This window comes from Lepisosteus oculatus, chromosome 15 (assembly GCF_040954835.1).
Source record: "Lepisosteus oculatus isolate fLepOcu1 chromosome 15, fLepOcu1.hap2, whole genome shotgun sequence".
Taxonomy (NCBI): Eukaryota; Metazoa; Chordata; class Actinopteri; order Semionotiformes; family Lepisosteidae; genus Lepisosteus; species Lepisosteus oculatus.
The window spans coordinates 31,628,711-31,653,823 of NC_090710.1; the positions used below are offsets into that span (position 1 = coordinate 31,628,711).

The window sequence follows — 25,113 nt, forward strand, 5'->3', positions numbered from 1 at the left end:
TGGATTTTCGGTTTGTATTTATTTTACTTAATTAAGACATTTAGAACCGCGTTCTAAAATTCATGAGAAGAATGACAGTTGAAATACATACAATAGTAAAAGAAAAAGACATTCAAAGGGATTCGAGACTATGTACACAATTCCTCCTCAGCTGGCTACACGGAATCAACTCTTTTGAAAGTGACCACGCTGGACACCTTGTGGATTGCAGTGTCGAAGGAACGGAGGAGCACCTGTTCCGATTTGGCGATTAGCTGTGGACCAGACTCCTCCCACTTCTCTGGTACCTCCATGTCTTTGTCTGTGTAGATCAGGAGGTCAAACGCACCTGGAATGTAAAAACCAGCAAACTCGCAATTCAAGTCTTTAAGTAGTACTCTGTATTCACCTTCCAAAAAAGCATCGGATATTTTTTTTGCACGTTAAAGGAAGGCATCTATCCATATGGAAGACACCTGCACTGCAAAGTTTGCAAGGCTTTTACAATTAAATCTTTGACAATTCCATGTGCCTCTTTGTAATTCATATTTTTGCTACATGCTGTAGGAGATGCCCAATTTTACAGCCAAGTGAAGTGTCCTCATCAATTCCCAAATCTCTTCCTCTCTTTCTAGGGCTCTCATCAGTTCATCTCATCCTTCTTTATGAACTTCGTAAATCCTACGAACACTCTTCTGGAGCTTGACACGCTTTTGCCTTTGCATGAGAACTTCCAACTAAAATGCTGGCACTGGGTCAATTACAATTTGCGGTAGTGTATTCTTGTAGTTAATGTGCCGCAGCATCAAACCGTTTTTGCACAACCTTAACACACAATCACTGGAAAATTAAAAATTTATTTCCCTAAAAATTGGCATTGAGAGAATCCCACACGGTGAAAACATCAAATGCAACCACTGTCAGTACTTACAATCTGTTTCCAAGACGGGCAGAAAGGTTACAGTGGCAGTGATCTGTCTGATGATGATCTGGATTTCCTTTTGGATGGCTTTAATCGATTTTTCTCGTGGACAGCTGTTTGTAAAACAAAAAAAAGCCGTATTCTAAATGCAGAGTGATATAAAACAAAAAATAACCCACACTGAAGCACAAAGACCTTTTGATTTCAACAAGTTGTTTATACTCTGGAAATTGAACACGAGATATTACAACTACCTTGACTGAAGAATAGCACAAACACTTCCTAAACCAAGACATCTGGACAACATTGTAATTCATAAATAAGAAATGCTTTACAACTGAGTTTTCTTAAATTATAAGTTTAAGCAATCCTTTAATCAGAACTGGTTAAGGGAATTCTGACACAATGGTGTTACTTTAGAAGCCATACAAAAATTAGTTCCCTTTCCTCCATTAAATTATTAAATACCTCGATTCCTTTGCAGTCTTGTCACACTGAATATCAAACTGCCATCGCTCCAGGACCTCATTGGTTTCCAGGCTTATAATGACGATGACTAGCTTCTGTACGGTGCAGTCAACTAGCCAGTCTTTAAATTAAAGAAAGATGTTGACATACGGTTTATAGAAAGTGCTTAATGTTTACTACTTTCAAAATACAACAAGCCTCCCACTTGCAAAACATCTGACCCATTTCAGGTTCGACAAGCCTCCAGGGCCTGCTCCTTCCAGAGGTACACAAGCCAGGTGAAACGTGGTGTTCGAACTTGCCCCTAATTAAGAACTTGAACAGAAACCAGCAAAGATTCATACCATACTTAACACGGCTTACAGCTTCATGGCAAAAACAGATTCAAGAAAATCTGCAAATAACCTACACTTCCAGTATTCATGAGTCAAGCTTATTAGCTTATTACCTGGTAACATACACAGAAGAACACTGCTATTTTTCAGGAAAACAGTAAACATTGGGATATATAGTTAAGTATGGGAAGTTTAAATCAAGAGGTTGAGCAACGCATTACTAAAGCCTTGACTACAATTGTACAATTTTTGTCTCAACATTGCAAAATAGACATTACTGCACAGACCAGAGACAAGCAACCAGACATTCCCAGGTTTAAAAAGGCACCCTACCCTGACAGGGTGCTCACCTTTTTGGTCTTAAACAGAGAATACCAAGATTCAATAATCCAAACTCCTTTAAGGCACAAACAACGTCAACCCAACAGAAGTGCCCTTTGTACCACAATGCTTCTGTCTGGGTTAGGACAGTGTTACAAACGGGGGGGGTTACGAAACTGGTGAAAATCAGGAATTGACCGAGTGGTTCCGTCAATCACTGAAATAATTATTGATCATCCCCAACGTGTACGTGATTTCTAACCATAAACCCCCGTGGCTGGTATAACTAGAGGCACGTGTATTCTCTGCTCTCTGGCACAGCTTTACAGAGGAGTAATCCAGGCACACTTGGCTAAGGGAAGCGCATGATTCTTTTTTCACAAGCCGCGTTGCCTTTCAAGTCGTCCAGGGGATCAAGACTCCCAGCGCACAGTGCGATTCAATCCGGGACAGAGGTGCTGCACGCTTGGTCAAGCCAGCAGCACACATATCCAGACTGCGCTCTCCCTCGAGCGTGCCCGTGTGGACAGGCGTGCGCCGCCTGTTTCGACAGTGAACGGCAAGCCACTGCCTGTCACTCCTGCCAGAGCTCGGCGTCCCTCTTTCACCCCAGTGTGGTTTAGAAATGCCACTGAAATGATCCAAGTGTCCAAGCCTAAAGAGCAAAATCCGCCTGTATGTTCCTGCGTATTAAACACTTACTCAATTTTCTGTTCGGTTTTCGCCGTAGCTTGTCAATTCCTTCTATAAGTGACATGAGAAATAAGAGGACGTCACATGGCCCGCAGCGGTCATGTCCAAACTGACAGACCCGAGGATCTCATCCGGCAGCGTCTTGGAACGAGACTGCGGCGAGGCACCTTCATCCACACTCCTCCTCCGCTCTGAGTCAATCAAAGTGCCTCCCCCCTTCCCTGTTCCAAACACCATTTCACCGAGTCTTCATGTTTCATTGCCGATTCTGAAGAAGCCTGGAAAGACGACTTACCTTTCAGCTGTCCCACCACATTGGTCAAGTAGTTCTTCAGCTTGGGATCGGTCGTCACGTACAGAGGCATATCGTAGTGAGTGACTCGGGTAAACGTCTCTGGAGGGTAAATCCCTCGTTGGTATAAGATATTGTTGATGCCAAACGCTGTGAAAAATGAGAAGGTCCATTTTTTTAAAATAGTGCAGAGTACCATAACCTAAACATTGCATATTAGAGTTCCATTTTAAGTACGCCAAACCAGAAAAATACACGAGGCGAGCTACACGAAGTTTCTGGAGACTGGCTAATCGATCTATTATTGCACGCAAGACACCTCCCTCGTGTCTTTGGGCCGAGAGTCCTATTCTAAAGAATAATAGGAGACAGACTGGCGCATCGCAGGTCCTGTAAACAGAACACGGCCGGGTCAGCTCAAAGACATCCCGGACCTAGACGTGGCGAAAACCAGCGATGACGAAAGAGAAGATCACTTTGTTGTCCATATACAAGTTCTTGCATTAGGAATCTGTCTTTTCTCATACCCCAGCTTGTTCTCCATGAGACACACAGGCAGGGAGAGAAGCTGGGGGTCAGAGCGCAGGGTCAGCCATTTATACGGCGCCCCTGGAGCAGCTGGGGTGAAGGGCCTCGCTCAGGGGCCCAACGGAGAAGGATTCCTCTGCCGGCCGCAGGAACTAAACACACACTTTTGTGCATGTCATACCTCTCAGTACACAAACGCTAGCTCGTACTTAAAAACTGTGTACAGCACTCAGTGCTCTGGGGTTTTCAGAAGGGGCTGTTTCTTATTCATGGTGCAATGACATGACGGGGGGGGGGGGGGGGGGGGGCACTTTTTCATCCAATTAGTTGGCGCATGGGGTCTTAAAATCCCACAAACACCGAATAGTTAGACAAAAGCTTCCCACTGCTTTTTTTTTTGTTCAGTTTAGCGTGATACAAGTCGATAACTTCCGCTGCACGGCTCCCGACTCCTTTTAATAATGCAGCTAGGTAGATCCGCACTCACACCCTCGACGGGGCAGAAACAAAGGCCTGGTTCCTATTTTACCGAGTTTGTTTTGTTCCTTCGCACCGGGGGCTAACTTTCGCCCCCGCCATCGCCACCCCCCACCCAATATCACCAATGACGCCTCCGACTCACAGAAAAACTCCGCCACCAGCTCGGCGCTGCCCTTCAGCGTGATCCCCGTTAGCGTGCTCTCCATGTCGGCGGCGCAGCTCCCCGCTCCTCGGTTTGAAACAGGGGAGCGACCTGCGCGCACTTTTGAAAACCAACAGCCAAGCAGGAGGCGCAGCGCTGATGACGTCGGCGGTGACGTCGCGCCGCCTCCGGGCGTTCTGGGATCCATTGCTAATCCTGAGCGCCCTCGGCTGCGCGGACATAGCGCTGGTAAAGAGTTGTGTGAAGGCGATTGGGGTTTTTTTTTATGTTCATGGAGAAACCAAAAAAAATAAACAACAGCAGACAGGTGTTACGGGCAAATGCCTAAATATTTTGAAAATCCCAGGCTTCTCTGCTTTGAACAATACAGTTCAAACAGAGGGGATCGAGAAAGTTTTCAAAAACATCGGCATTGAACGATGATTTGCAATACTCTTGGTCTATTTCTTTTACCAATTACCATAAACCGACTCCCCTAAACAGATCCTTCTGTCCTGGTATTTTATTTATTAATCAGCAGATTGTGCAGGCCGAAAGTTAAATTCGGCAGGACAACGGGGACGGTAACTCGAGTTCAGCGTCACTTCATCCCTGTAAGTCCACTTACAGGGATGAAGTTGTACAGCTGCTTAGGTGGTGTCATAGCAATAACCTGGACTTGAACATAAAGAAAACGAAAGAGCTAATAGTGGACTTTCGGAGACACAGGCCACACACTCACAGCCCACTCAGTATTGATGGAACGGAAGTGGAAACAGTCACCAGCTTTAGGTTTTTGGGAATTCACATCTCTAAAGATCTAACCTGGACTGTGAACACTGACTCTATCATGAAGAAGGCTCAGCAGCGCCTTTATTTCTTGAGGTGCCTCAAGCGATGGGGGATGCCAATACATGTGTTGGTGAACTTCTACCGCTGTACTATCGAGAGCGTCCTCACCAACGGGATCACCGTGTGGTATGGCAACACCTCTTCGCGAGAAAGAAAGGCACTGCAGAGAATGGTCAATATGGCCCAGAAGATCATCGGCTGCGGTCTCACCGAGATTAAACAGCTCTATGAGGACCGCTGCCGTGGTAGAATTCTGGCCATCACAGAGGACAGTCACCACCCTGGGCATGAGCTCTTCACCCCACTGCCCTCAGGCAAGAGATATAAGAGCATGCGGACACTTACCACTAGATTCTTCAATAGCTTCTATCCACAAGCAGTGAGACTGGCGAACACATTTAGCCATCCCCCTCGGACCACACCTACACCATCACCATCTACCTCTTTATGATTTCTTATCTGTTGCACATCTCCAGTCATTGTTTACACGTCTGTATTGTTTACATTCAAACTGTCTGCATGTTTACGTGCACATTGTCTATTGTTTGTTTGTACATTGTCTTGATGCACTGTTTGCACTTTGTCTTGTTTTTTTACACTTGTTTTACAATTGAGAGACTTTCTGTAAGAATTCCATTGTACCAGTACCGGTTACATATGGCAATAAAGTTCAAGTTCAAGTTCAACGTCTCATCTGATGGACCGCACCTGCTAGATACTGAGCTGCTGGTTTTAGGATATTTCTGCTTCTTCTTCAGGATGTCTTCCGCAACAATTCAAAACACGGGTTCAACAACACCACTTCCAGGAACAATGGAGAGCACGTCCGCATTGTTGTTTTTGCAATACTCTCCCACCTTTTAGATGTAACCAGACCGCGTCCAGCGAACCTACAGCACCCCCATACCAATACTTGTATGAAGGGGTTAATATTGTATTGGAAATTGACTGGGCCAGATCGTGGCGGCGCTGGGAGAAACGCGCCTTGTTCCCAGTCCGTACACACCCAGGTCTTCAGGGAGACCAGTGGCCGGCGAGCCGGTGTGGTTCCCAGTTCAGTGTCCCCTGGACATCTCGCGGGACTCTTCTCACCCCGCACATACAGCATGATTGCTAAGCAAAACATTAGGATAAGAGACGCGCCCCGCCTTCCCGCTCTGCCCCTCCTGCCTGTCACTCGCCCGGGGCCTGCAGTCACCTGTCACACGACTCTGGTCCCTAGCTAAGGCGTGGAAGACACCCAGAACCCGATATAAACACACGCTGGAGCCGCCGGTGTGATTCAGGTCCCGGAGAGCTTTGGGAGCGCAGATCTGGCGGGTTACGGACTTCCAGGGTTACACTGAACCGGACTCGACACCGGGACCAGAACCGCGCCTGCCGGCCTCAGATCAAACCCCGGAGTGCTCGATCTATCGGGGGTTCGTGGTTGACACACCATTTCAAAACACGTAAAATATCGTCGCAGATTCCAGAAACACAATAATAAAAACTGACACCTAAAATACCTATAAATCAACGCCCCTCAAATTCCTATTGAGTGCATGTTGTGCACCGTGATTCTGCAGTTTTAATACGCGCCGGATTTCATGCCCGTTCGGTGTGCATGCTCTCACAGCTCGCTCCCGTGCCTGGTTACTGCACACGCCGCTGTTCGACACGTGATCCTGTTATTCCCCGTGTGTACAGTCTGTCACCTCCCCACGCGTGTCGCACACACCCGGACGCACAGGTCTCAGGCCAGCCCTCTCCCTGCGGAGAATGCTGATGTCCTCCGTCACCGCACACTTCATTTGTAAAGCATCACGTTCTATTCATGTCGTTTAAAATGTTTCATTCCCTACTGACCCAATATTTTGGGTGTTTATTCGCTTCACAATGAATTGCACTAATTATATATATATTTGTGTGTGTGTGCGTTTTGCGCTAGAACGAGAACGCAAAGCAAAGGCTGGTGTCTCCCGGAATCCCCACTCTGTCTCAGAACGAGCTTTACGAATCCTCTGCGAAAACAAAACTCAGCAAAACCTGCCCGATCTCAGCCGGGAGGGTTTGGAAACCTCCGTGATCTGTGCTCGACTCGGGGTTTCACGAGAGCACCCCACGCGCCACCCAGCCCCAGGGGCGCAGCTCGCGCTACACTGCGACAGCGGCGTCCGCGAGCTGCCCCGCGATTGGTCGAGGCGCCCGGCCGCCGCCGATTCCCGCCTACTTTCTCATCTCCTTGTCTGATAGGCCACCCAGCGGCGTCATTCATCGCCATGCGCGCTACCATTGGTTATCTGCCGCCCATAATTCCCCGCCCCCCCTGCGGCGCGGCCGTCCCGCCCCCTGAGGGCCAGAGGCTCGAGTTGGTCGCGGCTGGGGGGCAGGCCTGGCGGTCGGCTGTGGCGCAGACGTGCGGCGTCAAGTTCATTGAAAAAGAAGGGAAGAAGACGAGCAAGAACAAGGAGGAAGCGAGGAAAAGAAACAGGGAGGCGAGGAAGGCGGCGGAAGAGATGGCTGAGCACTCGGCGGGGGCGGCCGAGCGGTCGGAGCCCGGCGACGGCGGGCAGGAGGAGGGCGAAGAGGGGGACGTGTTCGAGGTGGAGCAGATCATCGACATGAGGACCTCCAAGGTGAGCCCGGAGCCCGGCCCGGAGCCCGGGGCGGCCCGGCGTCCGTGTCTGGGAGCCCGCGGCCAGGCGGAGTTGGGGCTCCGAGGCCCGTACCGCAGGGGTCACTTCCCGGGCTCTGTCCTGCCTGGAGAGAGAGAGATAGTCTTCGTCTCTCTGTTTATAGGTTGTTGTTTTTTTTATTAATTACCTCCTGTTGTCGTCGTCGTCGTGGCTGTGGCGGTTGTTGTGGTTTTCCCGCTGTGCATGCAGCCGTGCCCGGGTTTTGAAGAGTTAATCGGTGAACTGGGATGTGTCACACGTTAATACTGCGGCGGCCCGGGTCAGGGCAGGCGACAGAGAGGACTCCTCGGTCAGCCGGGTGGCTGTGAGAGCGGACCGCTTTTTGCCCCGCAGTTTGGATTGCCGTCACGTTTGGATTTATGCTTCGTCAGTCTGTCGGTCCTTCCCGTGTCTTGACCGGTGTCCAGTGCCCGGCCACACACACACACATATAAACCCGCCGCTCATTTTCCCAAGCGCACAGTCCAGACGAGCTGTAGTCAACGGCCCTGCTGCTCTACGCGACGTGTTTTGTACAGTATGCGTTTGTCACTTGGGGGGGGTCAAATTCGTTTTAATGTCTTCGGCTCGGTAAGACCACTAATACTTATAGGGCGGCTTCCTGTTAAACTTGACACCCGGGCAGAAGAGGGACGTTCATCGGGTTTTAAAAGTCCCTGAACCCCGAAGAATGGAAGATGGCGAGTTTTATTTTTGAACCCACCCCAGTGCAGGGCAAAGCCCCCTGCTTGCTTTTAAAGGGTGGAGCCGACAGGAAGACCGCTCTTCGGAGTGGGTGCTGAAGGGTTGTGCCCGTTCCTGGCCACCTGCTTCGGCCTCCCCACCACCTGCTGCTTCGGCGATGCCTTTGCCACCCCTCTCCAGATGACCGAGTGTCTTACAGTGCCGCTGCTGCTGCCAGGGCTACAGGTTTCCCCTGCAATCCACCCCAGTCGGTTTCAATGCGTAAATAGTATTGCAATCCCAGGAGAACCCGCAGGGAGTGAGGTTTCCTCTGGAGCAAGTTCGCTCACAACGAACCTTTGCCCGCCAGTTGGTGCGTCTCGGAGCTCTGCAGCCGATGGAAGTTCTGCCCTATTCTGAGTCTCCAGCCCAGTACTCTTTCAGTTGGCACGGTGTGGGAGACTGTTTCTGTCCCTCGCATTGTAGCCTGGCGCGTGTTTTCCCTCGCTCTCCGCGGTGCACGGTGTTTCCTTATTTTTATCTTCTGCAGTGCAGTGTTCTTTAGTATACAGCTCCGCTGAGCCCTGCTCGACCCTAGATCGCCGAGGGTGCTGGGACACTGACACGGCCTCTGGGCGGACGAGTCGTCCTCGCCGGCGTGGACGGGGAGGGCCGTGGCCACACCTGGCGTGCTCTGTGCCGGGGAGCCCGGGGGGCCCTTCTCTTTGTGTCTGGGCTCGGGCCCCTGGGAAGAAGTGTCGGGGTGTGCCTCCGAGTGCAGCAGCCGCTAATCTGGAGGGGTTCCTGTTGCCAAGGCAGGCTGCGCCGACACACTCTGCGCGTGGCAGATGGCTGCGGAGGCCTTGGGGAGTTGGGGGGGGTGTTTTGAAGCCGGGGTGGCGAGAAGAGACCCCCAGGACCGCAGGAGCTGGTGGAGCAGAGAGGTTAGCAGGGCCTGTGGCGGCGCTGGGCCTGAGCTACAGCCGGGGAGTCTGGCAGCGAGCCAGTCTTCGCCCCGCCCCGCCTTTCCGAGCTCGTCTGCCCTCGGCACCTCTGAGGTCCTGTCTGCCGAGTCCCAGAAGCCCTTATAATCCGCTGGGGGGGGCTCTCTCGCTGAGCTGAGGCTGCAGCGAGAGAGCGGGGCTGTGTGTGGCAAGCACTCTGTGTAAAAAAAACAAAACAAAAAAAACAACAACAAACAAAAAAAAACGTGAACCCTACAGTTAGACTTCAGCCCATTTTGCAGTTAAAAGCCGATTAATCAAAAGGTCCTGTCCATACCTTTCTTGAAAGAAGCCGGGGTATCAGCCAGCTGTGTTGCTGGAGCAATCTTATTCGGCATCCCACCCTTCTGTTTCATAAAGATGTCTCCTCTCGTTTGTCAGTGCACTTCCTTCCACGTTTTTTTTTTCCCCCGTGCGTGCTCTCTTGCCGACGTGGTCGCATTCGTGCGGTAAAACCTTGGTTTGATCTGTTGTAATGAAGGTGCTCGGGGACCTTGATGTGGCGTTGGTGAGTGTGCTGTGGAGTATGTCAGGAGAATGTCAAGTGGCCCTGGTCCCCAGGGTGGCGTGCGCGGCGAGGGCTTCATCCGGCTGACCCGCCTCTGTTCCCGCGCGGCAGGGGGAGGTCCTGTACCGAGTGCGCTGGAAGGGCTACTCCTCCGGAGACGACACCTGGGAGCCCGAGTCTCACCTGGAGGACTGCGACGAGGTGCTGCAGACCTTCAAGAGGAAGCTGGGTGAAAATAAAGCAAAGAAGGACAATATGGTAAGGAAGAGTTCTCTTTTTTTTTTTTTTCCCCCTCAATGCATGTAGGGTCTTTAAAAAAGTGACATAATTATCAAGGCTACTTGACATTTTCCCAATGGGTAAACAACAAAATCACACCTTCTCTCTGTGGAGCTGTCTCAGACTGGGACCACAAGAAGGTTATAGCCAGTTATTCACTGGTGATCTTATTCATTTTTGGCTGCAAGCTTAATGGCAGCTGCACCTGACCTCTGTATAGCCATACAAGAGAGTGTGTGGAGCAATTTCAAGCTAATTCCCAGATTGCTCACAGGCCTTAGAAATGCTTCAGAAGGTGAGTTATGCCCTGCAATAATGAATAATGCAACGTTGCTTATTCAGACCTCAAACCAACGTTTGGCTTTGGGTGGAAAATCGCAGTGGGCACCGTCTTAGCCTTTTTTATCCTGTAGGGTATGATGTCAGCCATGCTCATTTTGACAGCTCACAGTTTGAATCTCGGAAACAAAAGTTAAGTCAAGCAAGTTACTGTGCCTGTGACTAACGTTTTCTCTCTTTTTTTCATGTCGCACTTCAGTGAATTTTCTCCCCCTTCTGTAGGAATTAGAATCCAGGGATGGCGCGCAGGTTGGTGTGGTTTGTGCTGCAGATCTGGTTATTTAAACTCCGCAGCGGAGAGCAGCACGGAGGCACTTGTCATGTTAACCCAGAAAGATCAGGGGTCTTGTGCATCAGGGCCCATGAGCCTGTGCATAGTGGAAAGGCACCAGTGACTGTGGACAGCTGGTCTAAAGCAGAACACTGTAACCTGAGCAGCTCGGGAGGGGTGGTAGGTCAGCCGCGCCCCAAAGCTTACATGCTGTTATCTCGCGGAGATAGTGAGGTTCTCTGCTGCCAGCTCCTGCTCTGGAAGCCTGGGTTCTGTCTCGCTGAAAGCTGAAGCGCCAGTCGAGAAGCGGCGCCGTTCTAATCCTTCTTACATCTTGGAAAATGCAGGTGGAGGGTGCACAGGTGGAGAGAACGCAGGCAGTAAGCTGTAGTACAGTGCAGGAATGGGCACCCGAGGTCAGTATTGGAGCTGATGAGGAGCAGGTGGCAGTGGCAGCCAGTGGGGCTCAGACGGACACGTCGCAGGAGGTAAGGGAAGCCCTGGGAGCGCAGGAGGAGCCGGTACTTGTTCTAGAGGGGTAGAAGGAGGTGCGCCAATGTGGGCGTGTGGACCCCACCCATAGTGCCCTCGGGACCTCAGAGCCGTTGAAATGAAAAGGGCAGATGTGTAGAAAGTCTAACCTTTCTCTGCATACCTTTTTCCTGGACACTCGTACCCGTGGACAGAATGAAATGCCTGGGAGGGGGTGTAAGACGCACTATGTGTGGCTGGAATCCTGCCCAGTGCCTTTTGTCCCTTGCCGGGTTTAGCATTCTTCTCCTGGTACTCTGCACGAGTTTCAGACCAGCTCCGGTCTGGGCCGATCCTGTTAGTTTTTTTCTGTAATTTTGAGAATCGTCATTTTTTTTTTTTGTTTGTTTTTTTGTTTTTTTTTGTTTTTGTTTTTTACACCTGGATTTAAGGTAGCCTACGGTGTCCCGTGGCCCATCACAGGGGTTGTGGCCTGACAGGATGAGAGCGTAGGCAGACTCTCGGGCCGCTTGCCCTTCAGCCCCGTTGCGGGAAGCGCAGCCCCTTGCCACAGCTCGGCTCCAGCTGGAGAGCAGCACCACGTGCCTGCAAGAGCCCTGAGGGCCCTGGAGACTGTCCCCCCCAGCCCCCCCCCCCACCTCTGTCGGCGCTCAGAGACGTGATCCAGGCACCAACCACGTGCCTGTGCCAGCTCAGGCACCTGGGAGCCCTCTGCGGTGGATTTGTTTTTTACCTTGTTTCTGTCCCTAATGGAAATGGCTAACTGCTTGCTACAAAAAGTACCTTCAGTACCTGTTAAAATGACATAATGTACTCCTGAAGAAATGAGGTTAGAACGTTGCACCGAAAGCGAAATGACAAATCCGAGCTGTCGCAACAGGTGAGAAGGTCAAAACGGCGCAGGAATTGAATGGTAGTGCAGAGTCACACCCTGCTTTTGAGCACAAATGGGCACTGAGATTATAAATATGGCAAAGTACATGAAGTGATGAACTTGGTTGCGTGCAGTTAGTACCAGTACAGTCCTTGGTGACTACTACAGCTCCAGGTGCTTCTCAGATGGGAGCCTGGCTGCACAATGGACAGACTTCTGTTCATGTTGTTGCTGATGGTAGTTGGAATAGAATGGTAGATGTGTGCCTCCAGGTAGAGTCTGTTTGTAATAGTTTTTTTCTACTGTGTCTGTTAGGGCTCCAAGCTTAACTGTGGTCCCACTTTCTGATGCAAATGCAAGGCAAAAGTTTGTCCAGGCTAGTTCTTTGTTCATCAAAGGAAAACGTTTCAGAGAAACTGGCAAAGAATGGTGATGCCTGGCATTGTATTTGTCTTCCTAAATTGCAGGTTTTTCAGCTAGCCACCTCTTGCTTCCCGCTGATTGCCTTTGCTGACCTACTAATAAGGACCATTCAATCCATAGATTTTCTCATAGAATTCGTGATGAAGTGTTGGACCCGTCACTGTTAGTTCTGCTGCAACATTCGATTTTAGTTAGACTTCTGCAAACAGCTGTTTCTCCTAAACATTTAGAGACGCTTATGATTTGTCCTGGATAGTTTTTTGACAACTGCATCCAATGCCTTAAACAGGGTCTAAAAAACACTGGTATATCATGTACTAAATTATTAATATTGAAACATATACGTGCCCAAAGGACTTTATGGACAGTGCTAATTATTGAGCTATATTGTCTGCCCGGTACGATAGCAAGTATTTCTGCTGTCATATATGAAGTAGGTTATTAAACACTTTATCTGCAGGTCCCCTTTAGATAGTTTAGTCTTTTCCTGTTCCTGTTGGTTTATTACAGTTTCTTTTTTAAAAGTGTCCTGACCTTACTGCTAACCAAATTGAACTCTATTCTATCCCTTTCCACTGGTTTCCTGTAGTTGGTATCAGTTTTTTTGTTCATTAGTATCTGTATATTTACTTTGTCCCATTTATGCATCATGGCTGACATACCTAAGGCAGAGGAGTGTTTGCCCACTTAATGGCTTTATATTTAGTTTAAATATAATTTAATGACTTCATCTGAAAATTAAATGAAAAGAACATTTTATTTGAAGGAATGAGTTTTATTTAACCAGTTACTGCTATTATTGATTGTCCTCAGTGTTTAGTATGAAATTAGCACTTGACACTGGATCTAAGGTTTTGCACTTCACTACCTTAGAAACCTGATAAGTTTTCAGTGAAAGGCCTTCCTTCCCAAATGGGACAGAAAAAAATCCCAGGCCTGCACGAGTGTTCAAAGACGCTTATGTTTATAAACAGTGTTTTCGCTGTAGTTTCTGGAACACGGTGAATAAGACATTACTCATTCTGCAGGGAAGTTTCTACCTTCCAAAAACCGCAGCTGGAGAAAAGATATTTATCTAAGCCAGCCAGTGCTTATGATTTTGAGAGAAGAAATTCAACCTTTGTCAAATTTGGACTTAAATTGAGGCCGAGAACAATCCTTTTTGGTTTAAGAGCAGATATATACTTGTTGGCCTTTGGTATTTGGGAGATTCATGCTAAACTTGGGTGGGGAAAGAGCTGGAGGAACTACAACAGATTCATGACGCCTTTATGGTCTTTTTCTCTCTTTAGAAGCTTCCCATGAAGAGCGACCTGTTTGATGCGGACTCGGAGAGCGAGGCAGACAGGAAGGAATCCCCTTCAAGGAAGGTGAAGAAGAAAAAGAAGGTGAAGGAAGGATACAGTGCCGCAGACGGTCAGAGGAAAGACAAGGAGAAGAAGAGCAGGTCCGATCAAGCGGCCGGGCCCGAGGGTAAGGACTCCGAGGAGGGAGACAGCGAATCGGCAGCCTCCGTGGCCGACGCTGGGAAGCCATCAAAGGCCAAGAAGAGAGCTGTGGAGCCGGCGGAGGAGCTGAAGGCCAACAAGAGGCAGAAGAAAGAAGAATCCAAAGGTCTTGCAAAGCACAGGAAGGTCCCCGGCAAGAGCAAGAAGAAGCATAAGGGCTCCAAGGAGCACAGGAGTGACGCGGAGAAGCAGCCGGACTCCGCGGAGGACTCCCCTCGGGAAGACGCTGCCGAGCCCCAGGCCGAGCCGATGAGCGTGCCGACCGAAGGAAGCGGCGCAGAAAGCGTCGCGCCCAGCTCCTCGGAGAAGACCCCTCTCCCGACTCAAGGCGACGCGGACCCCTGCTCCGAGCAGGGACCCCCAGAGCAGAAAGCCGCCTGCAAGAAAACCAAGGTGCAGCAGCCGGGGGAGACTAAAGTGAAAGCCCTGCTAGTGAAGGAGCCCGCGCAGGAGAAGAGGAGTGGGAGGCCGGAGGGCCAGCTACAGAGGAAGGAGAGTACCCACGCCAAGCTCAAGAATCTGCTTCTGGCCAACAGGCCACCGGACTCGGCGGCCAAGGCTCACAAAGCCCCGAAGAGCGCGGCGGAGGACGAGCCGGGGTTCCTCTCCTCGGACTCCAACGAGGGGGGCAGCTCGGTGAAGAAGAAAGGCAAAGGCAAAGCCCGGGACGCCTCGCCCAGGGCCCCCAGCAGGGCCAAGCAGGACGAGGCCAAGCTGGATCCTCCCTCGGGCTCGGGGGCCGCGGGGAAGGGGAGAGACGCCGGCAAGCCCGCGAGGCCCGAGGAGCCGATGGAGTCCCCCAACCTGTTCGAGAAGTTTCTGTTGACGTGCGAGGCGAAGGACAGGATGCCCAGGAGGCCGAGTAGCCACACGCCCAGCTCCGCCGTGGAAGACAAAGCGGACCAAACGAAGATTTCCCCCAAGGTGTGCTGATCTTCTCGTGCCTTTGCGCGTCGTCGGCTAGCTCTGTTCAGATGTTCGTACCTCGCGTTTGGTGAACCAAGGTTTTCTTCAGCTGCCAAAGAAACAAAGTTCATATTTTGAAAGAAATGACCAATTTCACTTTTTCTGACTCATTTTCTGCATGAATTTACATTTCACTATGTTCCTACGATGAGAACAAAGCACTTGTTCCACACGTGGTTTGTGCTGCATTGCTCTGCTCGAGTTGGGGTCGGAAGTGAAGTTAATTCATGTTGTGGTTCTCGCTGGCTGGTCAAGTGATGACCTGCTCTTGGTGGGAGGGAAGGAGTTTTTGGTTGGAGGTGCTCGGCCACCCCGCCAGAATAACGCATGTACTGCATCCTTGAAAACCTGAGCAGGCGCAAGTGTAGCTCCCTTCCACACACCATGAATGCGATTCTTGGGAGAGCACTGTGGGACCAGGGCTGCCGTCAGTCTTTTAGAACCTGTGGGACAGCTAAACCAGATGCTTGCAGAGGCCCAGTAAGTCATCTGGGGGCCACTAGTGTATTGCTAGCAAGTATGTAAAACATCTTTCCCAAAGGGAGGATATGCATACAATCGTGTGATTACTTAATTAAATGTTCCAAGATGGGGTGTAAACGTTATATCTTCCGCTGACGTACATCTAAGTAATGAGCTAGAAAACGCCATATTGTAATATTTAGTTTCTGTAGATAAAAGCAAAACACGGAACAGTCTTTTACCTGTAAGCAATTGTTGTTGTTTTTTTCATGTAGCCCCCAGGTAAGCCAGAGAAGAAGATGAAGCCCGTGAAGGAAGTCCCTGTTCAGAGACCAGAGCCAGAGAAGGTGGAGAAGACCAGGAAAGAGTCCAAGATTGTAGAGTGTAAGCAAAGGTTATATAAAATATTAAAGCCCGGGAGATAATTTGGGCATGCTGGGATTTGCCCATTGTAGTCTTTTCGTTTGAGCATTTTTGTTTTCCCATTTTCTTTGTCCTGAATTCCCCCCTTAACTTGGATTCGCCAACTAAAGCGCAGGGCTAATGCTTATTATCAGCATGTCTTGAAAGAGGTGTAATCGGTGTCCCTGCTGAACGATTGATGTCCTTAAGCACAGTAATAAAATTCACTATGCATGATTCACTATTCGCTGTAGTGAGTTGTACCGCCGGACAGGTTCGAAGGGGACTCTTGCGATGAGTGGTCCCTGTGCACACCTCTGCTGGTGACCAGTGTGAGGCCTAACCAATGGTCCGCCTGCCTGGCAACGTCTTCCCAGGCGCCCCAGCGGTGCGAGACAGCTTCGACGTGGATCAGAGCCCCTCGGGCGAGGCGGAGGAGCGGCCCGACCGGGCGGACGAGCCTCCGGAGCCGTGGGAGAAGAGGCCGGAGGACCGCAAGGAGCGGGCGGGCGACGCGCGGGACCGCTGGGAGAGGAGGCCGGAGGCGGTGGCGTCCCCGGAGCCGGGGGACGAGGTGGTGGGCAGGTGGAGCTCCGGTGTCCAGAGGGAGCGCAGGAGGAGGCGGGAGGACAGCGAGCCTCGGCTCTACATCGCCTGCGACGAGAGCCACGACGCGCAGGACCCCCTCGCTCACGCGGACAAGGGCCCAGGTAGCGCCGCTGACCGCCCTGACCGCTGACCACACTGAGCTGCGAAGCCTCGCGCGTGCCCGTCTGGGGACGGTGGGCGGGGACGTGTTTCCGTGGCACAGTGTTGTCCGTCTCCTCGAGCGACTCTGGAAGATCTGTCTTTTTACACGGTGCAGTCATGTGACGATCACACCAGGGGACACTGGTTGGCACGGGGTTTGCAGGGATTGCTTTTTCCCCTTTATTTTGACCCTTTTGCTTTAGAATCTTGCGGTTCGGTTTTTAAATTACGAGACCCTTGTTGGCAAGCGAGGTTGTTTTCTGCGACATGAATCCTGTGACGTATCGATATGTATTTTTCCACTTTTGTTACAGACAGAGGTCAGCCTGTTCTAAATCTGGGTATGGACCTTAAACTTGACTGGATGACCGTGGAAGACTTCCAGAAACATCTGAATGGGCAAGATGACATCCTCTCGGCTGCGACTATATCATCCAGTGAGTGATGGTGACGGATTCAGGATATTGCATGTCCTGCTTAGAAGAAAAAGCATCTGCTTTGCTATTAACTTTTTACAGATGGATACCGATTTATTTTCTCTTCTGCTCTTTAAGGTGAACTTCGGGAGTCCGTGAAAAGTGGAGATTACTTGACCGTGAAACTTGCCCTGAATTCTAAAGAGGATTATAATTTGGATCAGGAGGTACTTGTTTTAATTTAGGGGAGGAGTTAGCAATGATGTGCGTACACAAGTTTGTGTGGCTGAGTTCACTGGAATGAGTGAGTGGTCTTGTTGTCTAATGTTTAAAATGGGAGTGGGGGGGAGGAGGGGAGCTTGATTTATTGCAAGTCACCTCTCCCACATTGTTAACAGTAGCAAAGTCCAGGCACTTCAGAAGTCTACGGAAATCAAGACTGATACACGAGCGTTCTGGCAGTTGGCGTGCGCTCCTAACCTTGCTTCAGTGTGAAACCCTGCCGAGCTCACCGTGTGCCGCGCGGCGCGGCGCTGTGCTCCCCAGGACTCCAGCGGCATGTCCCTGGCGATGCTGGCTGCTGCGGGGGGACAGGACGACATCCTGCGGCTGCTCATCACGAAGGGCGTGAAGCTGAACGCCCGGCAGAAGGCCGGCACCACTGCGCTCATGCACGCGGCCGAGAAGGTATGCTGTCTTGCTTCTGACCCCGTACGGGTTCCTCGCACACAGGGAGAGGAGACGGCTTCTCTGCCGCCAGCTCAGGCATCCGATGGGCACTAAGACTGCCCGCTCATGCCTTGAGAGCTGGGGGTCGCCGTGTAGGATGCTGAGATAACGCTATTCATGTGGCTCTTCCGTCAGTCTTGTGACATGTGCATGACCTTCCAATTTCATGCACTGTAAAATATCTGAACTTCTGTCCCGTGCAGCTGTGATTCAGTCATTTGATCGGTCTTGCTAATGTTTTACTGAACATTGAGTTACACATGTATCATGTCTGTAGGCGTGTATACAAAGCTATTCTAAATATCATTTGCTTTTTTTCCCCCCAGTATTAAACTATTTTTAACATGTAAGAATACATTTTTCTGAAATGAATGACTTGGGTATGCTCGGGAAGGTATATTGTACCTGGATTTGATACTCCATTCAGTTCTTTTCATTTCCTTTTTTATTTTTTGAAATCAGAATTTTTTGCCGACGGTGGCGATTCTTCTGGAGGCTGGGGCCTACGTCAATGCACAGCAGTCCAGCGGGGAGACCGCTCTCATGAAGGTGAACTGGAGGGGTTGTCTCGCTTCTTTTAGAAGTCAATTCTCACAAAACAAGGGTTCTACATGTTATTTGACTCGCCAGTTGTGTGATGTACTAAACTTGCAGTGAAATTCTAATCCCGAATGCAGTCATTAGGGACTGCCCTTTTCTAAAGAACGCACACGTGTAACAGCTTGTCTGTAAAGGAACACGTAAAGGTTTATTCCCTGCTGGAAAGAGAAGAAAGAAAACAACGTTTCGGCTGTGGAGCCTTCTCCCATAGCTTGTTTGTTGTGAACTTGTTAGTAAATAAAGGTGCACCACCAATTGGTAGCATTATCAGAATGGCTATTGATATTGTAAAATTGCGCACTTGGCAGCTTGTAGGGAATCTGTTACGTGTAATGTATACCAGCGTTTGTTTAAATGTCCTACTACACATCATGTGTTTTTTATTCTCTTTTTGATTATGCAGAGACGGGGAGATGAGATTTTGTTAGTGGTTTTGATGTGGATATTTTTGTAAATTGGCGAACGCAGCAAACCTCATTATTGTAATTACTGTCGTTTTCTGCAGAGCAGCCCTGGGTACAATTAATTTTAAATTTTGAAGCCTGTCTTCAAAATTTTAAGTATAGCCCTTCAGCTTTTCAGATTGCATTGAGATCTACAAAATGAACATGAATTCATAAATAGGAATCTGTTGTAGTATAAAAACAGCAGGAATTGATTTTCATAGGTTCCTGAAAGTTTAAATGAAGGTGAATATGTAATCATAAGGTACTGGTATTAGCCAGCAAAACTTTAGCTGGTAAACTCTTTATAAAGCCTGTGAAAGGTACTTAATTTTCCTGGTAAACTGGAGGTGCTGTACACTCCTGGATATTTCTGTGTGCGGCTAGACTCCAGCTTAATCACAACGTTATATCCCGGATTTATTTTTTTTCAGGCATGCAGGAAGGGGAATGCTGAGATTGTGCGTCTCCTTCTGGAGTATGGGGCCGACTGCAACATCCTGTCCAAACACCAGAACAGCGCGCTGCATTTCGCCAAGCTCAGCAATAACGTCCTGGTGTACGACTTGATCAAGTCCCACATGGACACGTGAGTGCTTCCTGTCCTGTCTCTTTCGCCGGCGCGTGTGGTGCTTTTGTCATCTGTGAAACTTGGGGTGCACTCTGTATCAAGCCTATGGCATAGCAAGGCAGAACTTGGTCCTAGAAAAGGATGTTGGAGGAGGGATGATGGTAGTGGAGTTGTTTATGGTGGATTCTCAAATTTAAGATAATCATGTGGCATTAGAAGTAGTTTACAATGGAAAATGAATTAAAATACATGAGAACATGGATATTTTGAGATGGCTTCGTTAAGTAAGTTTTTATTTTGTTGGTGAGCTTGAAAAACCTTCTTGAAAAACTGCCCAGCTGATGCAGCTCATCTGGCCGTTGGCTTGTGTTGCAGTGTCCGGCAGGAAATGCCACAAAGTACTTACTGAGTGCGCTACTCGTGTCGCATGCCCGGGCCTTCTCACAATCGTGTACACAGGCAAGCACAGCTAGCGTGCTCGGGGTAAGAGTGGTGTGCTGTGTGTGCCCAGGCTGTCGAGTGTGGCGGAGGACACCATCCGGGATTACTTCGAGACCCGCCTGGCTCTGCTGGAGCCCGTGTTCCCCTTAGCCTGCCACAGACTCTGTGAGGGGCCGGACTTTTCCCTGGAGTTCAACTACAAATCCCACAGTCCAACTGAAGGTACGGAGAGAAAGCTTTCAATACACGTGCGTAATGCTGTTTTGGTTAAATTAATCGCATGTAAATAACTAGGTGATGCAAATCTAAGACTTGTATTGGGGATTTAAAAAAAAAAACCCTGTTTCCTGCCAGACGTGCAGTTTTGTCTCGGTGTCTCCATGCCTGGCGGCAGGGGCTGTCCTCCGCCTGCGTCTCTGCAGGTTCTCACCTTGGCGTGACTCGGGGAGCAGTGGCGCGGCGGTGGTGTTGTGGGTAGTGCCGCAGCGCCTGATTCCGGATTCTTGCGTGGAGTTTGTGTGGAATTTGTTACTCGTCCAGTGTCCACCCACCTTTCAGAGGCATGCCGGCTGGGCAGCTTGGCGTTTCGTGTGTGTGTCCCAGCCAGGGCGCACCTTCTGCTTTATCCTTTTGGAATAGTCTTCGGGATGCTGCGACCTTTACTGGGAATAAGCAGCCTTCTGGTGATGGACTCCGAGAGGTCAAAGATCTCGGGAAAAGTCTGAGACCATAGAATTGTCTTGGGAAGTGCTCGAACCTGAAGTGTTGCCTTTTTTCCTTTTCAGGGTCTGGGATTCTCCTGTTCATATTCCACGCAAATTTCTTTGGTGGCAACGAGATCACAGCGAGGCTGTGTGGGCCCTGTAGTGTACAAGCAGTGGTTCTCAATGATAAGTTCCAGCTGCCTGTATTTCTGGTAAGCATAGCGTTCTCCTCATTTACACAGGACCATGAAGGAAAATTGAAGTGGTTCCAAGCTCTTGTGATGCAATCCTCAACAGGTCAGGTGTGGCCTTGCTGTCAAGGTTGTAGTGCTTCCAGTTTTCTTGTGCAAAACGAGTCTTGACATAAGTCACTTGTGCATAACGTTTTGTAATTGAATTGCTGTCTTACCTCCCATAGTGAGCAACTGGCTTATGGTGCACACTTTTCTGTGGTTGTGCAATTCATCATAAAAACTAATCTTTCATTTGTTCTGAAATGTGGAAGGACTATTGTGGTAAAGGAGTAAGATGCTAGGCTAGAAGGTCCATTCTTTTACAGTTCACATTCATTTTCTGGATATCCTGCTAATCAGGTTTGCAATGAATGGACCTTCTTGGATATAATTGATTAGGAATGTCCTTTCCAGACAAAAGAGCACTGGAACCTCTGTAACATTGCTCTCATCACTTTTGGAAAGTCTTATTGGAGTGGATGGTTTGCTTAAAAATGTGCAATATTGCGATGGAGACCTACCCCTGACTTAAGTATTTTGGAGATATTTTTTTGAGGGTGTTTTCAGTGAAATCTTAAACCCGCAATGACTGATCAGCTAAAATGCAAATCTAGGTGAAAGAATGATAATGCTTTTTTTCCCCTCCATCTGTCTTCTAGGACAGCCATTTCATTTACTCCTTCAGCCCTGTGCAAGGAATGAATAAACTCTTTATAAGGCTGTGTGAAGCTCCAACAGCAAAGGTAAGAGCCAGGCTTCGTTTTAAGATGGGAATGTTTCATGTTGCAGTGATTTAAGTGCTGCACATAGGAATTTAGTCTCCTGACTGAAGACGACATTATTTTTTCTATTTCAGGTTAAGCTTTTAATTAGCGCATATAGAGTGCAGCTGCAGTAAGGAAGAGAAAGCTCCATGTTTGCTCTATGGTAGAACCGGACCTCCACCGGCTGCTGACTGCGAAGAGAGGGGGGGACATTTCCACACCCCGGGTGTCTGAAGGCTCGGAGCCAGCGGTTTGCTTCTCCGAAGATGAGATTAAAGTAACAGGAAATGCATGGGGAGGGTTAATTTAATTTCCAAGGCCAGTAGAGCGCTCTTCCCGAATGTTAACAGCTTTCAGGAGACGGGCTGTGATCTGGCGATGTGGGTCCAGCGCTGGTGCCAGCTCTGTACATAGGTTTGGTCTGAGGGGTCTGGAGTGTCTCGAGGGGCTCGGGGAGCTTGTCGGGAGTGGGTCAGCAGTGGGGTCTCGTGCGCCGGCGTGGGCGAGGCGAGGGCGGGGGGTGTTCTGCACCGACAGCCCGCGGGGGGCTTCCGATCCCTGAATCATTCGTTTCCGGACCAAGCTGTTAATCCGCCCCACGCCATTTTACAACAAATATTTTCTCTGCAGAGAGACCTTCTGGGTTTTGCCTTTTATGGATGTTTATTTATTTTTTGTTCCTCATTCAGCAAGTGCATTGATAGAGGCGGGGGGGTGGGGGGTGGAGAGCTGCCTCAAGGGCCACAGCTCGCTCTCCAGACAGGGGAATGGGCGAGGAGGCGCGTCCTTCATATAACCATTTCTTTGGGGCGAAATGTTTTACAAGAGCAGCATGACCAAGCAAGATTTAATCCTGTGTCCAGGGGTCTGTGTAAGGTGACCTGAAGGTCCCAGTTTGTTCAGGAGCTCGTTGGGTTAAAGAGTAACGATTCTCCAGGCAGAAGTGATTGACCTGTTGGTTAAAATGCAGTATGAAGCTGCCGTCTTCTATTACGATTACAGTTTAATTGAACAGGTGTTGTTACAGCTGCAGCCTCTCTCTATGGCTGTTATTCACAAAACCTTAGACCTTAAGAGTCCAAGTTGTAGCTTCCTGGGGGATTAGTTGAAATCTTTCAGTAAATTACTATAATATTTATTTCCCATGTTTCTATGGATGGAAGTGTTTTCCTAATTTTACATTTGAGGTTGTCATCCTAATGTGGGGGAAGTATGCTTCCCCAAGAGCTTTTTTGTTTAAATTGCACTGTGAGCAGAATTGATCATTTATCGCCAAATTACCATTAAAATCCCTGCGGAAGCTATGTCCTACAAACTTCAGTGTCATTTTTATGCAGTACCCAGGTCTAAAGATCTGTTGCACATTTATCTGCAATACTTTTGTTTGCAGAACAAAAACTTGTAAACATGCGGTTCAGCCCGTCTGGCGGGCGATTAATCCAAAGCTCTAACCCTGCCTTCTCGTCAGACGGCCGCACCAGCAGGGCATGCTGGGGGCTTGTTCCAGGCTGCGTGACCATTTGTGTGACAGTTGAGAGCAGTGGGGGATTCGCGTTTCTCTCTCTGAAGAGATCAAGGTACTTGCAAAGCAGGATCTTTGTTTTTGTGTTTTGTGCCCAACTGGGCTATACGTGTTCTAGTAAGAGGTAATTATGTGCATTTTTATTTGAACGGTTAAGTCTGGTCTTGCCTAACTTTTATAAAATCAGCACAATAACTTTTTGCATCTGTCTGAATTGGAGTTAAATTAAAGCAGCGCTAGACCATTTTAAACTCGCATGCTTGTCTGTTGAATGCTCTCTGGACAATTGTACAAAAAATAAAAAAATCGTGTTGAGATCGAAGGGTGGCATTTTCCACAGGCTTGGAAGCCGTTCTGTTTTAACATTTATTCCTAGATGTTCAGTTAGTCTCTTTTGTCCCTGAATACTATGTTGTAAAATGTCTGCATTGCAGACCCCTTTTTGCAGCTATTTTAAAGCTTCTGGGTCTGACTTGCAGACGTCATTGTGGCCCAGTTCATACCCGACAGGAAAGCAAGCATTTCTGCATAGTCCAGATTGAATACAGAATGTTTAGGTAGAGCATCCGTCTTGGAAAACAGAACATGATCATTAAACTAATGATTTGTAAGTACTTTTCCTGGGCTTTATTTTGTCAGAAGTATTTGACTTCTTATTTCTATCTGCGTATCATGGGTTATAGTTATGCTCCACGAAGCTTAATTTTATCTACTGCAAATTATGGCTTTAGTAGGAATGTTTCATTTCAGATTTTTCAGTAACTACGCTTACCTGTTAGGGCTGTTATTGACTGAATTTAAGAGGGAACTCTAAGCATATTTTCAGGTTACTGCTTTAAGACTCCTAAAATTTAAAGAATACACACGAGTTTCATTACATTTAAAGTTTGTTCCTGTACATCTCCTTTGTGAAGTGATGCTGCGTGTCCTCATGGACACTGGTTGTGCAGTAAGCCAAGTGCCTTCTTGATCAGGGGCGTGAAGAAAGGACAGCATGGTAATATCCATTTAATGAATTTAGCTGTAAGCACTGTGCAGCAGAGACTAACGATTCTGGGGTGTATGAGCTTTGGCAGCAGGAAACTGTGGGTCATCCCAAACGTAAAATCAAACCAAACTTTGGGGGGGGAAACCTCTCAAATCACACTACACATTTTAAGTAGTGTTAATGTATTCATACAGGTAAACATTTCAGTTAGTTTCAAAGATCCAATATTTAACAATCTTCTTTCAAAGAATTTAAGAGACCTGCTGCTATCCTTGAATTGTCACTGCTTTATATGAGTGATTTCCACCTTTGGTGCTTGTTGAAACACCTTCATCCCTTCAGGCTTTTTTGTTTTGCTACAAACTGGTTTGTACTTCTGCATTTTCACTGTGACCTGGGTACAGTCAATCTTTTTCTTTTGGAATTATAAAGTTTGAAGTGGCTCATGTTTCCTTTTACGTTGCAATGGCTGTCCACTTCATTTTTGCAAATATAAAAATGTATTTAAGCTATTACCAACCTTACAAAATGCTGGTTTATGTTTTTGCATTAAAAATAATGCATCTTTATAAAAATATGGCCTGTTGTGTTTTTGAACACCTGAAACATCTGAGGTATTAAGATGAGCTGAAGCCTTATGTCCCTTTTCTGTTCTGTCATTTGCTTCAGTACAATTATGATAAAGGACAGGTGGCCTTCTCCAGCCATTTACACTTAGCATTTATCCATTTTTCCCTAAGAGTGCTTTTTTGCCAATTACAACAGACCAAGCAGTGACTTAACTCCCCAAATGCATGTAAAAAAAATGAAGGACAGCATGCTGAATTGTTTAACATTTTAAGAAAATCTGTTATAAATTCTAAAATTGGCTTATGGTGCATTTGCTTTGGAAATGGGCTGTGCCTTATTCAAAGTTAATCTTGGTCTCTTCAGAATGTTTAGTCTCTAGACTCTAGAAGTGGTTTTCAGGTGACTGAAATCTGCAATTGGATGTTTAAATATAGGCCTCATTTACTATTGTGTATACCTTTAGAGACCGTCTTAACAAGGGAGAGTTCCCCAATACAGATA

General features: G+C 48.4%; 2 protein-coding genes across 3 annotated transcripts; one reads left to right on the forward strand and one right to left on the reverse strand.

Annotated features, from left to right (window-relative positions):
• mad2l1 (MAD2 mitotic arrest deficient-like 1 (yeast)) lies at positions 1-7,952 on the reverse strand. 2 transcript variants are annotated; one of them, XM_069178776.1, is made up of 5 exons: positions 7,818-7,952; positions 3,014-3,160; positions 1,370-1,490; positions 911-1,014; positions 1-328 (listed from the first exon to the last, which is right to left on the reverse strand). In XM_069178776.1, exons 1-5 carry the CDS (start codon positions 7,873-7,875, stop codon positions 156-158), a joined length of 603 nt encoding a protein of 200 aa, XP_069034877.1. In that variant the 5' UTR covers positions 7,876-7,952; the 3' UTR covers positions 1-155. The 2 variants fall into 2 exon arrangements, with proteins under 2 accessions (XP_069034877.1, XP_006639272.1); XM_006639209.3 differs by lacking the exon at positions 7,818-7,952 and adding an exon at positions 4,161-4,317.
• On the forward strand, positions 7,304-23,665 carry mphosph8 (M-phase phosphoprotein 8). Its single transcript, XM_015364289.2, has 14 exons — positions 7,304-7,630; positions 9,977-10,123; positions 13,836-14,975; positions 15,755-15,863; positions 16,259-16,591; positions 16,946-17,068; positions 17,186-17,274; positions 17,594-17,734; positions 18,239-18,325; positions 19,254-19,408; positions 19,902-20,053; positions 20,617-20,747; positions 21,428-21,511; positions 21,625-23,665. Exons 1-14 carry the CDS (start codon positions 7,511-7,513, stop codon positions 21,664-21,666), a joined length of 2,853 nt encoding a protein of 950 aa, XP_015219775.2. The 5' UTR covers positions 7,304-7,510; the 3' UTR covers positions 21,667-23,665.
• Positions 23,666-25,113: the final 1,448 nt, after the last annotated feature.